Consider the following 18,419-nt stretch of genomic DNA (forward strand, 5'->3'; position numbering starts at 1 on the left):
ACGTCAGTTAAGGGTTTGGTGAAACAGGTTCTCTCATGGCTAGCATATTTAAGTTCTTTTTGCAGAGAGTATTGCGATGAGCATCAGAGGGATGTTACGGACTAATAGGATTAATGGGACATCAGGTAATCAGAGTTGTGTCAGAAACTTAGTAACAGCTGTAAGTACCTATAGACCTCACCAGACACATGCTGCCTTGATAGCTTGGTTTCTTCATGCTGCAAAAAACACGTTGCATGATGTCCTCATATGTTTAGTAAAATGTGCAACAAACAGGTATCACAGAGGCATGTAGGTTCTGGGGAAACCTATATAGCTTTGTTCCTGCCAACATGCATGTATTCTGTATTCTTTTTCAAGTATCATTTTCCACAGGAAAACAAGTTACCTCTGATTTATGGCAAAGGAGCCTAGTGGAAGATCTGGCCAGGGTTGTGTGTGATCCTACCACTAAATCAGTAGGGATTTTGATAAACTAGAGGATCTTGTTCATCCATCGCTGATTTCTCTAAAAGTGCTGGAGAGAGATGTCTTAAATTATTTCCAAGGTAAGTTGGAAATGTTCAGTAGAAGTGAAAGGATTAAAATACATATAAATTTTAATCTCAGGTCTTTGAATATTAATTTATTTTTATGGCAGATGCTGTAGTTGTTAGCTAAGAGACATTTTCGTAGTTAACATGTTTAAGAGATTTCTTCCCTTAACTGACTGGTTTAATTCTAACAGTAGGCTGAGGTTCAGAATCATGCCATGAACTTTTGAAAACAAGTGTAAAAACATACTAAATGTATATATAATTGTTCAAAAATGTTTTGTTAATTGTTATTAGTGCTGAACTCCAATTTACTGAGGTGGTGGTATTAATAGTATGTTGCCTTTTTTTTCCCAACTGAAACACATATTCTTCCAACAGTTTTAAATCTTTGATAAGTATTTAATAGTTTTCTTACCTCTCCCACTGAATTAGACAATGCTTGTACTATCTTCTCGTGAGCAGTTGCAACTACACTTTGTCCGTTGATCTCAATAATACGATGACCTACCCTTACCCCTCCCCTCTCAGCTATTCCACCTCGCATCAAGCTGCAAATCTGCCAAGAGAAAATCAAGGTTATTAAAGTTTAGAAATGTCAAAATGTAGCAGTTATTAGGATTTAATGCATAACAGTGAGAGGTGGTATCATGGTGGCTCCAGAAGATAGTGCTGGAAGGTCATAAGCAGTACTGTGAGGTTTTAAATGGTTTGTTGTTTTTCAACATTTCTGGAAATTACAGTTTTTACTTTCTTATGGCTTGGTAACATTCAATTACCTAGTACAGTGATACAGCTAGCAGCCACGCAGAAATGGAGTTGGGGGAAGAATTAAGTTTTTACATACTGTTGGGGTAGGAGAAGAAAGTGATTTAAATATTTCTGGCTGTTCCATCTGGACTCTTTCTGCAAACTAACACATTGTTCTTTCTGAATAATGGCAAGTAAAAAAAGTACTAGAGTAAAAATTCATCAATAACAGCACATTTTTCATGTACGTGGAAAAAACTGACATAGAGCTTAATCCATAATCCTTAATTCTGCAGAAGCACTGGTTTCGTCTGAAGGAAACGATGATGCCATACAGGCATTCTGCACTGAAAGGCAGTGAGCTGACAGCAGGGTCTCAAGTGTGAACATTCTAATTCTTTTTACAGGCTGTCCTCAGCAAGCTAACTGAATAGTGTGGTGTGACAGCTAGTTTCCTGTACCTCTGCAAGTTGGAAGAGGGCACTCTGCTCTCCAGAGCCACTGCTTTTCTCCACATTTTATAGTGCTGCTGGCTAGAGAGAGCTTAGCACAAGGAAGGCAGATCAGGCTGCTGTTTCAACCGGCAGCCACAGGTAGCAGTAGAGAAATACCCACAGGTTTTGACTTTTATGCCCTGCTACAATAGAGGAATAATTCTACAAAAATTGCATTTATCAGGCATAGTCCTAGCAGACACTGATATTTGAAATTTTCTGAGGTTACAACATGCATGGTGTATAGAAGGAAGAAAGCTCAATGCAGCAAGGAGATCTTCATTAAAAAACTGTCTTCTCAGCAACATCCGTCCCACAACAGGGCCCCCAATGGACAAGACAGATGTGTATTGGATAGAAATTATTGCTGAATTGTGTTGCGTGAGCTTAAGTCTTTCAAAATAAAGCAGATAATGTATGGTCTGAATCTCAGAGCAGAGCTTAGCACTGCTGAGATTTATGTTTTGTTTACTGAGGAAAACCTAAATGACTGCTAGAGGAATATCACACGATGATGGCTGTTTCTGCAGTAACTGTCATTGGTTATAATCAGGTGTCAAGAATTATTATTTGCTGAGATCTGATAGTTTGCTCAAAGCTAAATATAAGTATGATAAGATGTGGCTCATGTCCCAGTGAGTTTATAATCTAATTCTGTAACTAACATAGTGTGTGGGGAGATGGCCAAGCTAGAACACAATGAAGGTGAAAACAATGCGGATTAGCACGTTATGTCTGTGGATGAGCAATATCTTCCTGTATTACACTTGCAGTTTCCTTTAAATTCCTCTTCACAATTAACAGAGCTATGATAAATGAAATTATTTCTTAGTCAAAGGTCATGGTGTCTGATACAGGGAGGGAAAATTTGAATTAAAAATAAACAAAACCACCCAACCTTCTTTGGCCTTCAGAAAACATAGTTCATCCCGCAGTAAGACTTATCTTCCAGCACCCACTCTAAATTAAGTGTGATTGAGTTCTACCTAGTGTGGTTCATAAACCATTCTTCGGATGGACTATAAGGGTTAGAGGAACCAACAGGAGTCTTCACAGAACTACAGCTCGATTTTCAGTGTATTACTTTGCAGGTAGTTTACCTTTTAAGCGTACAGCTAACAAGACAAGCTGACTTACGTAGAGCTTCACCTGGCTCTTTATAGGAAATTTCTACTGTAACTATTTAACTCACTGTGAAAGTTTGCTCCTTGATGCTGGGGATTGTCATACAGTACAGTCAGTCATCTGACAGGACAAAAGCGGACCGTGCCAAAAGAGACGCTATAAATAAACATTTTGCAGTACAAAATAAAATACGGAGGCCATACAACCAGATGAAATAAAAGCTTTCAGAGCAGACGGAAATGTTACCTTTAACCCCACTGGCATAAAGGAAAAGATAATGGCTTGCAAATCCATCCAGAGTACTTTTTGTTCAGTTGCACTCAAAGCACTTTTAATACTATCAATGAATTTAGTCTTTTTAACAGCACCAGATACAGGAAGCAGTCTCTTATCCTCACTCAAGAATGTGATCCCTCTCCAGGGAAGGGATTCAGCTTCCTTTTTGTAAGTGTTAAGTATTTTAATGAGGTAAAAAGAGAAACAGATGCAGATCACAAGTGGCTCTGCTTAGCTTCACAGATCATGTTAAGCTAGATACAGTGCAGATGTAAAGAAATATACTGTACTTAGAGCACAGACTCATGTGACTCCTGTATTTGCAAGTGACTGACTGAAAGCAGCCTTATGACTTCTGTCTCCAGCTCCTGGAGATGAGACAGATTAGGCTGGCAAGTTTAAGATGAGCAGTACCACCAAGTATGAGTGGTAGATGAGATTCTTCTTAGCCAAGGTTGTTTAGCTTGTTATTATACTTGTTGAATTATGGCATCAGCTAGATGATTGTTAAATAAAGCATGACTGATCTGGATCTTGTGTAAGCAAGAGCCTATGCTCTATTTACTGTGTAAACAGAAAGCAAAAAAAAAAAAAAAAGTAAACCATACTAGGTGAATCCATTCAACTGTTAGATATTCTGCAATGTTGTATACATTCTGCAGTGATCACCCATGAAACTTCAGTAGCTTCAATCAGTTTTAATGCAAGTGCCTGCTTTATATCGGAACCTTAAGTATCAGTACAAGGCAAAATAACTGTTTATTCTGAGTAAATACCTAAATACAACCTATTTAACCAGGTTTCCCCTTGTCTCACTCCTATGCTAATCTATTTAAACCCCTTTTTTTTTTGCCCCAGACAGTTTAAACAAATGTAAACAAAGGCAAGGAAGACAGAATAAGCTAACTATCTGTTCTGTTAAATTTTACCTAGTTTTACTGTATTTTTAGATAGATTTTTTGTTGGGTTAGGGGTGGGTAGATATATTTCTCGGAGGAAGTGTTTTGAGCAGTCAAATCTTGACTGAGAAGTGGTAGATTATCGGCAGTAAAAACACAACTGGTGATTCACATCTTTCATAATCTAGAAAACAAGAAAATGATGAGATATGAGAGGATAATTTGCATTTAAATAACCAATGTTAAAGGAAATTTGGTTTAATAATTCTCAGAAGATGACTGCTAGATTGCCTTCCATTCACCTCCCCATCATACAACATTTCTGCTGCTTATTTCATATACATGCACAATACTTTACTTTTTTCTTAATGCTTTAGACTTGAAATTTTCAATTTCCTTTTATAAATGTGCAATGAAGCTACAGAAGTATCTTTCAAGAGCCATGTAGAAAACCTGTGTTATTACTGCAAGAGAAATTTTGCAAACCTAAGAGTGGCTTATGCAGTTGTGCTGTCCCCTAACTAAAACTTCCCAAAGCTGGCTCCACGAGCGCTCCCTGAAACACAACTTCAGGCTTTGCATTAATTAGACTATACAGAACACACAAACCAAAGCAATCATCTGCTCTGCTGGCTCTGCATCTTCCTGATAACCTATGAAGACAAAACCCAGCTCAAATGGTCTGTTCACAAATACAATAGCCGTACACCCTGCACAGATGAGATAGGCAGGGTGAAAAGGAACCACCACAGAACTGTTATCAGAAGAGGAACAGAAATAAGCACCAGATGCATGCATAATGAGGTAATACCGTAACAAAAGGAGGCATTTAATTATACCCTATCTGGCAAGCTATTTATTTCTTCACTGTGCTAATGCTGAGCCAAAAAAGAATAAGGATATTATTTCCCATCAACATTTGTAACAATTGCCAGCAGTTAGAAAACTGCTTTTTAAAAGTTTGGTCTCAAACTACTACAGAGATATACTTTGCAGTCATATTTTAAAATGTTAAGTGAAGCACAGGAGATTGTATCTGAGGAAGGAATTAAAGGACCAAAAACCCGTCTACATAGTAGCCCAACGCAAGGTCTTTAATCTCTCCTTCTTGTTCATTGGCTTTTATATTCAGACAGACTCTTCATAAATGGAATGTATTACAAGGCTGCGTTTTCTGTGAAGGATTTTTATGCTGAATTTGGTAAAACTTTACGTTGGATGTCACCTAAATGTTGCTAATGTAACCGCAATGAACTGTGACCGTCCACAGTGGTGAATATGACAAATGACCAGGAGAGAACACACCAGGAAAGGAAACGGCCATGGTCTGCAGAAATAACTAAACTGAGGCTCCAAGTCCATGGCAGATAATTAGCTGGGGCAGGATGACTCGATTGTCTCACAGACTGGTACGGCCTCTGTCGCTTCTTTTAATCCACTTTGGCCTGATTGTTTCTTGCAGCCCTGACCCCAACCCCTGGTAACACTGTGCTCCCAAAATAGTGGATAAACAGACCGTAATATTGCTCATTGTTCCTTACATACGTTTTCTCTTTGTATCAGAGCACCAGCTGTATATACTAGGTTCTTAAAGGGTAGCAATTAGGAAATTGCTCACACTGTTACGTACTCTTCTCAGATTCTTTGCGATGTCCTGTAAAACCAGATCCCATCCTAATCATCCTTTTTATCCCAGCACTTGGGATTTGCTATCACTGATTGCACTACCAGCAATAACCCACTAAACATATACATAGGTGAAAAAGGGATTAAGGAAAGGCAAAGGACAGAACCACACACTTTTGATTTTTGTTTGTTTTGTTTTGTTTTTTACAGACCTCTGTCTACTCAAGTGTCAAAGCGTTAATCCCAAACATGACAAATGCTTTAAGCCTGTGCTTCTAAAGGATGTCAGCCTGGGGGAGGTATCACTTCAGTGCTTCCAGCTGGACAAAGGCAGGTAGCATTCTTCATACCCATCTCTGCTGCGACCACACCATGATATATGATCTTAGGTAGGAACAATTAAAACAGGTACAATAATTACTTAGAGATAGTGACCATAGCTGAGAACCCAGTAAGGAGCCACTTGTTTCCCCGAAGTGCAGTAAGACATAAAAGACAGCCTTTAGAGATACACGCAGCTCTTATATGGGTGGCAAACAGAAAGCTGGCAAATTCAATGGATGGGTTTGACAGAACAGGGGACCAGAGCCCACGGTCCCTTGTGATGTGGTTTTCTGTGCAGGTAGCCTGATTATTTTTTTTTGTAGACTGGAGGAAGAGGAGATGATGATGGTCCTGCACTACAGGCAGTCCTTAATGCTAATACCAGCTCTCAATAAGGCCGGGTGGCTACTGAGCTAGCGGTGTCCTGGAAGTTTGATTTGGAAAGGTACCAGAGAATGGCTTGTGAAGGAAGAACTACAAGAGAAGGCTTCTGAGCTGCACTAGGTGAGTGTTATCTGTAACATTCATCCTGCTATTTGCTGCTGTTAGGGGGAAACAGCCACATGCAGAGAAGAGATACCTAGGCCACAATCCTCTTTTTTAGCTTGTTACAATTACATTTCCTTTTTTGCTTTTTAGGATGCTGCCTACCATCATGTGATCCAAGTAAGTTCTGCATACCAGAACAACAATTAAAGTCTTAGCAAGGGAGAAAAAAAGTAATAGGATCAGAGCTAAGTTAGAATTGCAAAACTCTATTTCTGCATAATGGCTTTCCTTGCAAATCTGGCATGCTAACGAGAGAGTCACACGTACAAACTGGTTCAGGTATTGCACCAAGCAATCTGGACTACAAATCTTGTAACTATTATGTAGAAAATTCCTCAAGAACGGCAGTACTTGTTTTTCTGGTGTTGTCCATTTCCAATATATTACTCAAAAATTTGATTCTAAGGTTTTGATTAATTAAGGGATGAGGGTACAAATACTAAGGTCTTGGAATGTGGATGTATATCAATGTGAACTGAACTCCCAGTTAATTAAATGAAAGCACAGAATAAAATAACAAATGTTATGGGTCTGTATAGAAGCTCCAGGTAGAGATGCTAGAGACAGTTGGCAGACACTGACACATCCAACCTCCAGAAGCTAACAAATGAAGAAATCTTTGTCAGCGAACAGGTTTATGCCCATATATTTATGCTGTATACATCTCCTTGATGTGTGGATGTAACATAAAGGTCTACTATAGCAGGCCCAGCAAGCGTTTGCAAGCTTATACTTGAACCAGGAAGAATTAAGTTCTCAAAATGCACAGACAAACACATGCAAGGATTTTTTTCAGTATTTCAGTGTGTTTCTTACTCAGAAAAATAAAATCAGTGAACATGGAAACTTACAATTCCATTCTGTACACTGAAGCCCAGCTGGTATTTTAAATCTGGCCGTTTTATGAGGACAGTAGTGACAGGAGGACAACTGACAATGTTCAGTTTGACTTGCGTCTGATTCTTGAGACCCTGTAAAATATCCCCAAAGTTAGTATTTCTGGAAGAGATCATAATTTTTTAATTCATTAGTGTTTTCCTAATTGCGAGAGTGTAACAAGAGTGTTCCCAGAAACAACAGCTAGAATTAATAGAAATCTGTTGTTCACTTTGAGATACGTGTGTCTATTTCATTAACCATACTGTATTTCCTAAGCTATTTGGCCCAACAAAACATATCAAAATCTTAGCCTTATTTACTATAAAATCTTTCCATTCAAGAATGACTAAAATTGACAAATGCCTGCCCTTTACCAGCCTCTGGATAATTAATGTCCTGCTGCTGATCTTGACGTGTCTGAAGAGATATTAGATTTAGCCTCAGCAGTTAAAGATAACGCATTCTGAGATTCAGTTGTATCTGGGGAATCTTCACACACTCCCTTTAACTATCCTGCAGTCTACCAGCTCCCCATTCAGCCTCCCATCAAATCATCTCCATGGAGCCCAAGAGAAGCATAGTAGATATTTTTTTCAAGACGAGGTTGGACAAGGCCCTGGGCAACCTGATGTAGTGGGTGGCATCCCTGCCCATGGCAGGGTGCATGGAACTAGATGATTGTGAAGGTTCCTTCCAACCCAAGCCATTCTATGACTGATTTTAATCCTCAGATTTTAATTTGGAGTCTGTGGGGAAGCCTGAAACTTTGAAGAGTTAAGTAACTTATGCTGGGAAGGTATTTCAGACCTGGCCTTGTTTGCTGGTCCAATAAGAGATCTGTAGCCAAGTTTTCCAGTCTTAATTTTCTGTACATTAGCACCCGGAATCTCTCTTTCTAAGTCTACTTCTTATTAGTCATGGTTTACTTATTTTTCATAGCAATATGAAAAATCGTATCTGCTGGACATCTACAGGGTTGCTTGCCAGAATATCACATCTCTAACGGCTTACAATCTACAACATATAGTTGTAAGTTTGGGGTACCTTTATAATCCCTTGGCATGTTGCAAGAGGTAGACCAACTAAACTGGTCCCATTAATAGACATAATTTGGTCTCCAATGCTTAGTTTTCCCGAACGGGCAGCAGGGCCTCCATTCATCATGTTAGCCAGGATAACGGTGGGTAGAATGGATCCCCATCCAGATTCCACAATCACTACTCCAAGAATTTCTCCCTTCTGTTTTTCTAGCTGGAGCTGCAATTAAAAGAGAAGGATTTTTTTTTTTTTTGCTTTGATCCATCTAAATTTGAGCAACAGCATCTCATTTGTTCCTGATTAACACTTAAAGATTACAAAAAAAATATATTTGAATCACTTTGAAATGTTACATGTTTTTTCTGTTCTGATTTTTAGTTAAACCAAGATTTGTCCAATTGAATTTTACCTTGCTTGCTACAAGAGAAGTATTTTGTCATGTTTATGTGTACGTGAACGTTCTTTATTGATAGCTAGTGATTGCAGTCATATGTGTACTTTAGTACACATGATGTGTACTTTAGTACACATCAAATCCTAACTATTCTACCTGCAAGTATGGATTAAAAATGCTCTCTTCCCAAGAACACATATGCTGTATGAGAATCTGTAATGCTAGAAAAAATGAGTGTTATTAGGAAAGTTGTGACTGAAGGAGTAAGCAAAATGCAATTCATCTGAAAGTAAGATTGCTTAGATTGCTTTAGGACCCAGCATGGAAACTCTCTGCCTTTGGAACATGGGCCAAATCCCCATCACACTGTAGCAATGTAAAGCCACAGCAGAACCTGGGCACAGCCGCACTTACCGTATTCTGGTTGAGAATGCTCAGTAATACAGTGACTTATGTATGAAATATGAAATATATGGCTATTTCATACATGTTAAGACTTACACGTAGATAATTTAGGGGCACTTAAAAGAAATTCTTGCCTTTTCACGCATTATAAGTGTGAAACTCCATTTCAAGGGGCATTTTTGCTGGTGTTCTACTAGGGGAAGAGAAATTAGCCTGCTCAGTGCCTCAGCATTCTGGACACATGGTTCTTGTATCTTTTAAGCAAGAAATCATTACAGCGGGCATGAAAATAGATTGCCATCTCTCTTTCTGTATCAATACCTTTTTTAAAAAATAAAAATGCCTTGCACTCTGTTCTGCAGCTAGTGTAAGCACAGAGCTTATTTATGTCAGATGTAAATGTACTTTATTACTGGTTGGATGAAAGGAAGCAGAAGGAACCTGGGTAAGAAAAAATCTAAAAGCTCATAAAGCTGATTTTAGTAGCAGAGTATTGATGAAACAATGCATCTTGAGATGTCAAACCATCCTTAAAATGTCAAAAGATATTTCTATGAGAACTACTTTCCTCTGAAAAAGATGGATCAATTTGAATAAAATTTCCAAACTGGTTTACCTCTTTGCAGTTTTCTGAATTGGAAAAGTGTATGAGGTCATCATTGTACATCTCTTGGGTATTGATGATGTCACTGTATTCTTTTTGACTGAGATCCTCTGGGTTAATTCCATTCGCTCTTAAAAATTCTTGGTAAGCCACGCTGAAAGCCTGACCGATTGACTGAGCTATCAGCTGTGCCTATAATATAGAACAAAACACAGCTGAGAGAAAGGTCTGATACAGTTTATACCTGAAACCATAAGAAACAAGAGAGAGACTGGATTTGAAGACAAAGTCAAAATAAAATATTCTATATATTTGCTACGTTAGTATGTATATACAGTCACTTTAAGGACAGTTGTACAGAAAATATCCCTTTTATCCAAAATCAAATTGCAAACTCCATTTTTAAAAAAGTGCTGATTTCCTTTCATCAGTACATTGCAGTAGCAAGCAGCCATATGCTATTTATGTACTTGTTCCAACAAACACTGGAGAGTACTGGCTTTGTACCAACACGGAAGAGCTTACAAAAGAGACTGTCACAGACTGTGCTTCTGACCAGCGTGTGTTTGCAAGAGTGGTAAGAGCTGTTGCTAAGCTTGCACATGCTTTCACAGACATGTATGCACCAATGATTTTGGTTGCAGTGTCCCCTGATGCTTCTCCACCTTGGTTTTATATGACTGCAAACAGTGTCTTAATAAAACCACCTCCCATTACTGCCATGATACCTGTCTCGTATTGCCAGCAAACCAGTAATAGCCCTTCTTTAGAGACTGGACATCTACAATAGCTACTCCCATTACCGCCTTTTGATGGGCAATGTTAGAGATGCTTTCAAGACCATAGCCAGAGCCATAACTGTATCTTTCTCACGTTAAGTACAACTCTTCAAATCCCGTGTCTTCATTGATTTTTGGAGCGTTTACGTGGGCATGCATTTCATGACAGTACGTAATATGAGATGACTTCACGTCATAGGGGGCTATATGGCATGTATAATCAATCTACCATTGTAGTTACCAGTATTTAGATGTGTCAGAAATACATATGGATTAGAAAGAAATCAACAGAAATTGATGGCAACTAATTACTTTGCACATTCACCATACTGCAGTAGTCAACTAAAGTAAGGAACTATTGAACTGTCATAAAATTTGCTTTCTTATTCCACTAGATGGCACCGGAACACAGAAAAACAGAGGTAGAGGTAAGTAAAAGGAATTTATAGACATATTTTTTTCACGTGATTTTTTATTTTCTTTCTTTCTTTTCTTTCCTTTTTTTTTTTTTTTTTTTTTCCTACTCCGAGTCTACTGTAGCTCACAGGAGAATGCCAAGCTGGGTTCTGTGTATTTTTGGTTTTCAGGAACTGTATTCTGTCATCAGGGAGTATGAGTAATTCCTAAAGATCTGAAAAGGAGTTAATTGCATTTTACAATGTAACTCTCTAAAAATGCTAGTAATCAAAACTATAAATCTGTTCTGGGAATGCAACACAGTTTCTTAGATTAGCCTAGCCAATCACGTACCATTTCTTCATATTTTAAAACATCTCAACTCTTGTCAAACTAGAATTAATCAATACCAAGATGTTTGTAGTAGTACAGAAGCCATCAAGAACGCTTGTCTCGTTCCATTATTTGTTTATCACCAGTACTTACTGATTTCTGTTTCCTAACTCCAATGCTACTGTAGTGCTTTCTCTGCAGCTTGTCCTGTCCTTTGCGTTCCCCTCCATTTTACATTCTCAAAACCAACTTGCCTAGATGTCCTATTCTGTTCTGTTACTGCTTAATAGCCAGGTCTCACATCTTAATTTCATCTGTATCTCCAAGTTCCAAGATTTTTTAAAACCTTCAGCATTACGTAGAGATAATATAATTAAGTTGCTTGAAAAGGTCACCCTAGCAAAGCAGTGGCAGAGCTGAGAAATAGGTCTGAAAACAATCTCAGTCTAGTGCTCTAACCTTTAGACAACGCCTTTTCTCCTTCATAAGCTTAAATGCTTTAAAGTAAAGAAAATGATTGCTTTCACTCACAAACCATGCAACCTGGGAGTTACACTTGAACTAAAGAACCAGATCCTTTTTTTTTTTTTTTAACTGGTATGACAGAAATTGTATTTAAAGCAGTTCCTATACAACAGTGGTCAGAAACGGTTAGTTCTGCCTATTACTCAAACCTGTATTTCAACTGTCAAGTTAGAAACACAACAAACTTTCTCTCTTCTGTTTTACAAGCTTGGTATTATTTTCCGCAGATGTTGAAGTCCTCAGGTCTCCTGCTTTAGACACAAATACCTTCTATTTAGCTACAAAACCAAACCTGAACAGACAACAGCAGCAAAGCAAGGTTATCTTCCTCTGCCACAAGAGATAAGAATATAGCATGACAGCATTTTCACAAGGCTGAAACAGGCATGTACAGAATTCTTCTGCAACCACTACTTCTGCAGTCGTATTTTAAGATTGGTTGTACGTACATTCATCTAATTTTCACTTGCATCAGAAATGCGGTCACTCACTTTTTTTTTTTAATGGAATTTAACCAAAAAGTGTTTTATGGCTACTACAGAATTGAATGTCAGAGTATGTTATGGCACAAAACGACTTAAATTATGCTTCCTGTTGTACAGACATCCTGAAAGAATAGTGATAGGAGTTCTTGCACATTCTACCCTTTTACTGAAGAATTGCTAAACCCTTCTGGGCATGATTATTTTTTTTTTATAAATATAGAGAACTAAGCTTTCTTAGCTCTACTGCATTTATGCAAAACATTCTAATTCATAATCTTTGTTTGGGATGAAAAAAATAAAGAGAACAGATAAAATAAATAGCTGAATGTGTTCTTAAACGTTTAGGGATCAAATGGCATCTTTGCGAAGGAGTACATCAACCGACCACAGGTAAGTAAGCCATGAGGGAATAATGACTGGGTAGAGGGCGACCTTGTACCATGACTGTTGGTAGAAGATGTTCTCATCAACTTGGCTTCAGTTTGAAAGAGGACCAGAATGGTTCCACTCCCTTGCCACCCATCTTGGAGGCCTGCATGTAGCATTATGTGCCGATCTACTGGACTAGGGGAATCCAATCCAGGATCATCAATTTCATAAATTCATTTTGGCCATTGATGGCTGTGGAATTTCGGACAACTCCATATAACTAAGTACTAACGCATTGGGAACAGCGTTGCTGAAATAAATGATTCAAAGATCATTTGTTAAGATAAAGTGTGTGTTTTTGGACTGAAGAGACATGACTTTGCAGAGTCAGAAAACACATATGAATACGGACAGTGTTTCCACAGATTATCTGCAGCTTCAGTCAGAAAAAAAAAAAGACAACATAAATTGATTCAAGAAATTAGATGTAACTTCAGAGACTCTATTCTCTAAGTGACATATGTTGTTCAAAAAAAATTAATTTGATTTACTTACATCTTCTGATTCAAAGACATGGCATATCATTTTGTACTGCTTCTTTCCTTCCTGGGCACCAGGTGTTGTTTCAATACAGTCTTGAGAAGCTGATCTCGGCATGCGGCGCCGTGCCATTAAAACCACGATGTTACCAATATCGGCAATATATGAGATTGTGCGCAGCGCGTGATCCATCATGGTTTCCTACATAAAGCAAAGAGAAATACGGACATTCTTCATGTCTGCTATTACTTGCAAATGATGTGTCTTCTCTCTCTTTGATGACCTATTGCTTGAGAAAGACAAAAACAACACATTTTCTATGGGCCCATTTCTGACATTCCCTACACAGTCCATGGGCATGAACTGTGATTGAAGTCATGGTTCATGAAATTGACTTCAGTGGAAATGTTACCTGAGCAGGTACAACACGGTTGCTACTGCACAGCAGTAAGATCTATACTAACAAACGATTTCATGCTGCTGGAAAATTACGTTTCACTTGTGTTGGTTCTGCTACATGAAGCAGATGCGTTTCACAATGACAGACCTAAGTTCAGCAGTCAGCTGTATATGAGATAATGTTGTCATTTCCTGATTCTCTTTTTGTTATGTCCTACAACAGCAATAACATGTAAGGTAGCACTTTCTCATATACAGGAAAAGTATACTTTCTTTCTTTGTGATATCTTACAAACTCAGTATTTTACCTTCTCTTTAGGTAGAATTTTAAAGACTATCTACATATCTCCAATCACTTTGGATGGATTTGGTCTACTATCTGGGCTCAGTCAAAATCTTCCTCCAGTCAATGTCCCTAGGTTGCCAATTCAATTATGTTGGGAGAGCTCATCTCAGAAGAGCCTTTGCCTGAGATTGGTTACAAGTGGAAACCTGTCCAAGCTTCATCCTGTACATTTCCTATGTGAACACCTCAACAGTACTAGAGATGAAATATCTTGAAATTTCCTACCTCTGCCTCACATCCCTGAACTCTGCACCTTTTAATTACTTTAGTTTTTTTAACTCTTGTTTTACCTTGTGCTATTAGCAGAGAAATCCTAGCCTACTATTTTCTCTGCACCACGGTTTCTATGTACCATTAAGTATGAACTTGTAGTAAGATTCATTTATTCATACTCAATGCTGAGTTCAGAAATAATAAAAGTGGCTTAACAGCTAGTGGTCTCACTTTAATTAAAAGGCTTCTAGATGTGAAATAATATATTAATAAAACAACGTATGTGACTGCTACAGGATAATTTGAAAGGATTTGAGGTGCCTGTCCTCTGTACTTACAGAGGCAGCCTTTGCTCCTTCATTTTCAAACAAAGCCAGACTCTCTGCCATCATGTGAGCAGAATGCCTGTGTCCTGTTGCAGTGATCGAGTGATGTGCACATCCCTATTTGTGTGACAAAGAGGAGACTACAGGAGGCTCACAAGATAAAATTTCAATAGTAGGCCACCAGGCTAATTAATTACACTTTCAGATGTGGTTGGTGTGCCGTACTGAATCGAGTTTGTCGCTGTTGGTTGAATATCATTGTTTTAAAGCAAAAATAATCCAAATCCCATTCTTACGGGGCATTTCAAACCTGAGCTTTATATATTTCTTAAACTGAATGCTGCCTACTTTAAAACCTTATGTTAAGTACATATTTTAAGATCATATTTTTTTACTGAAATAAATATGAAGAATCTGATTTCTAAGCTACCATTTGAGTTTGGTGCCTCCACACCATTCTTTGTTAGGTTAGTTTTCTATTATTTTTTTACATATTTTGTTATTGTACTGATGAAGAAACAAAGCGCACCGTTTGATAATTCCTTCTTGCTGGTCAGTTTGGAGTCTTTTCCAGCCTTTTATGTATTGCTCAAACTGGAAACAACCAAAACCATAATAGTTTTATTGGTCACACCCACCGAGGATGTTTGTCCTCCAATGAACAGCTAAAACATGCACCAAATTTTGCATGAATTGGAATAAAAATGTTCGTATTGAATCAATTTGATCAATTTGTTTTGCTTTACTTTGTGATCTTTGCTACTTTTATGTCAGTATATTGTTTTCCAAGCATTTTATTGTCCAAAATATCTTTGATTGTTGGCTAAGACTGAGGTTGTCTCTTCTGCTTTTGGCAGCTGCTTGGATATATGTGCAGATATTTCTAATATGAAGAAACAGAAAAATTCACTACAGGTTCATTAGTTTTTTGTGAGTTATTGTGTGTGTTTTTTGTTTAAGTTCCCGTGGTGTGCAGCCCAATTGCTTGCAGGCTGCTGCTTTTCTGTTTTCAAGAAGGCTTTTTTTCTTTTTTCTTTTATTTGCTATTGACTCACAGCGTGTTTCTGAATATCCCACTGAGCTGCTTGAGGTCAGTTTTTACATAGCTCAGTCACATTAGATGGCTTAGGTACCCTCTTTGCTTTGTCACTAGTGGCAGCGTTTCTCTTGATACCTCATCTTCCGTTAAAAACCCTAATGAGATATGAGATAATACACAATTTTTATCATTTATGTAAACACCATCATCTTTCATATAAACAGCTAGGTTTCAGTTTGCCATTAGTTGAACAAATCTCTATGGCCTAACTGAAGAAGTGTCAAGCTGATGAGTAATTAAGAATTTCAGTACAATTTGACTTGACTGAGGACAATACCAATACCAATTGTTTCTTAGAACAGAACCACCTGTCTTACTGAAGAGAATCTCTACCCATAAAATGATTTCTTCTCAGCCTTGAAACAAAGTGTTCTCCACTTACACCTACAACACGGGAAGAGATGACTGGGGGGGTTTCTAAGGTTTGTAGTGGCTCATTAGGATTTATAGCACTTCTCTCAGTATGGAAAAATGCTCGATAATGGACATCTCTCAGCAGGATCTTGGGAGCTCTGCAGAGATAATTGCTTTTCAGCAGTCTGCACTAGGCTGCACTAGTCTGCAGTGTTCCGGAAGGCTGTAATCATACATGCAGTGTTCACAAGAGTGCATGAACCTGGGAAAATGAATACATTTAATCTCACCTACCAAGAAAGTCTTTCTGTCTTTGCCATACGCAAGTTACTCAAATGTTTTCTTTTAGTTTTCCCCCTATACGGGTGAAAGCAGTAATTCCCCCATTGCCTCACGTATTTTTGTTGTCTAATGCAATTACACTTAGGAATAAGGCAAGTAATATATCATGACTGTAAATGTGTATTAGTGTTAACTTCTTCCTTTCACCCCACTTTCCATTCCAATCTATTTTGAATTACCTTTATCTCATTTTTAATTTTTTTGAACTTTCCCATGAATACCTCCATCTCTGCCCACCTGCTTCTCTATTCCTTCCCTCATCCCTAGTCTAGTTCCAGGTGTTCTATCCTTGCTATACTTTTATTTGTCCTTAGAAATTTGTCCTCTCTCCATCTTTCTCAAAACCTCCGTTCTGTTTTCTCCTGCCCCCTTTTCCCTCCCTCAGAATCTCCCTTCTTTTTCGTGGAACTCTCCTAGAATCCTTTGGTGCTGTCCTTCTTGAAGATCAAAAGACACCTGAGGAAGGAAAGCCGAAGCGTTCTTCTAAGCTTTCGAAGATAAACAGGCTTGTGCGAGTCCATTTATGAAGTCAGAAAGTTTTATGGAACCACGCATCTAGCTGGGACTCAGTGCATGCACAGTGGTCACTTCCATGTCTTTTTCTCTGCTAGCTTTCCCAATTGCTTCACTCCCAACTTCTTTCTACTGAACAAGCAAGAAGATGGAAAAGGCTGCAACAATATTTCTTCTGTTTTTCTGCATGTAAAGCCACGGCAGTCAGGGAAGAAATGTTCTTGTACAGACCTCGGATTGCTTCTACTATGTATACTAAGCAAGCGGTGGTCACCTTGGGCTCAATATATTCAGTAACTAAATGCACAAGCGACTAAGAAGTGGCAGGAGTGCCATTTTCAAGTGTTGCTGATGGCAACAATCACCAGAGCTGGCTTTGTTTTGACGTGGCAATACGCCTTACTGGTGCTATTCATCATTTTCAACCCTGCTGCATGTCATGTTTTAACTGGGAATTTTACATTTTAAATCAGCTGCTACCTCATGTGAGCTATGCAGTACTACAGATAGATCAAAACATAGATGGCACACTGCAGATACAGGTTTTATATAATTGATAAAGCCATGAAATAACAGATTGCCTCTGCCAGCTGCCACACCAGCTGAAATAGACCTATGGTAATTACACCAGTCAAGAAACTTCACTAGCTCTGAAAAATATTACCAAGCCAAAAAAGCAAAGCACGCCAACAGCAGTGCTAAAAAGTCAGGGGAATAAGCTTCTTAGAGCCTCTGAAAGACGCGCTGTATAAAAAAAAAAAAAAAAAAGGAAAAACCCAACAAACTCTAGGCAGCTTGTAATTATAGTAATCCCCAGTATTGTTTTTATCTAGTTGAACAGATCGTACTACACCTCATGATGTATAGCATCTTATAGCACTAGAAATCTCAGGGTAATCAGCAGAATAAGATAATAGTTACTTTGAAAAGCATTTATGGGCTGCCTCAAAGGACTTTATTTTTTTAATTTTTAAAAGGATCAGCATTCAGCTGAAATGCTGAAATATTTAAAGAAGGGAAAGTGTGAATTGCACTTAGACTAATCCTTACTTAACATAGAGAATTTATTTCCTGCCACACCTTCCAGCTATCAACTATAGTTGTTAATTTGGCAATAATTGTCTTTAGTCATCTTTACATTGATAATTATTAGAATGCTATTTTACACACATGCAAAAAGTAGTTGTAAGCTTTGATAATATACTCTAGGACGATGCATGTTTACCATGAGGTCAAAAAAATGGCTGGCGCCTAACATGTAGTGGTATTGGTCATTACAGATGAAATACAGTGCTCGGAGTGATTTATAGGTGGCAGATTGTAAAGACTGCTACCCATGTTAGATGGGTTATTCTATTCCGCATCTGGCACCATCCCTTGGGAATTCTAATAGCATGTTAAGGACATCTGCTTATGATGAAAGGATAATAATACATTTACTGAAGATATTATCATTACCCTCTACCCACACAGTAACAGATGATAACTCTATCTTAAATTTCAT

General features: G+C 38.1%; 1 protein-coding gene and 1 long non-coding RNA gene across 5 annotated transcripts in view; one reads left to right on the plus strand and one right to left on the minus strand.

Moving 5' to 3' along the window:
- Positions 1-18,419, minus strand: part of APBA2 (amyloid beta precursor protein binding family A member 2) — a 99,231-nt gene that overhangs the window by 1,806 nt on the left and 79,006 nt on the right. For all 4 annotated transcript variants that reach the window (XM_035335507.1, XM_035335504.1, XM_035335506.1 and 1 more), the window contains 5 exons: positions 13,339-13,524; positions 9,909-10,088; positions 8,500-8,712; positions 7,428-7,547; positions 952-1,092 (listed from right to left, as the gene is read on the minus strand). In XM_035335507.1, the coding sequence (XP_035191398.1) occupies positions 952-1,092; positions 7,428-7,547; positions 8,500-8,712; positions 9,909-10,088; positions 13,339-13,524 (840 nt within the window). The remainder of the gene's footprint in view (positions 1-951; positions 1,093-7,427; positions 7,548-8,499; positions 8,713-9,908; positions 10,089-13,338; positions 13,525-18,419) is intronic.
- Positions 260-6,897, plus strand: LOC118171963. Its single transcript, XR_004753497.1, has 3 exons — positions 260-548; positions 5,260-5,433; positions 6,351-6,897. It is a non-coding gene; the product is annotated as an uncharacterized LOC118171963 (long non-coding RNA).

Source organism: Oxyura jamaicensis, chromosome 10, assembly GCF_011077185.1.
Source record: "Oxyura jamaicensis isolate SHBP4307 breed ruddy duck chromosome 10, BPBGC_Ojam_1.0, whole genome shotgun sequence".
In the NCBI taxonomy this organism is placed as follows: Eukaryota; Metazoa; Chordata; class Aves; order Anseriformes; family Anatidae; genus Oxyura; species Oxyura jamaicensis.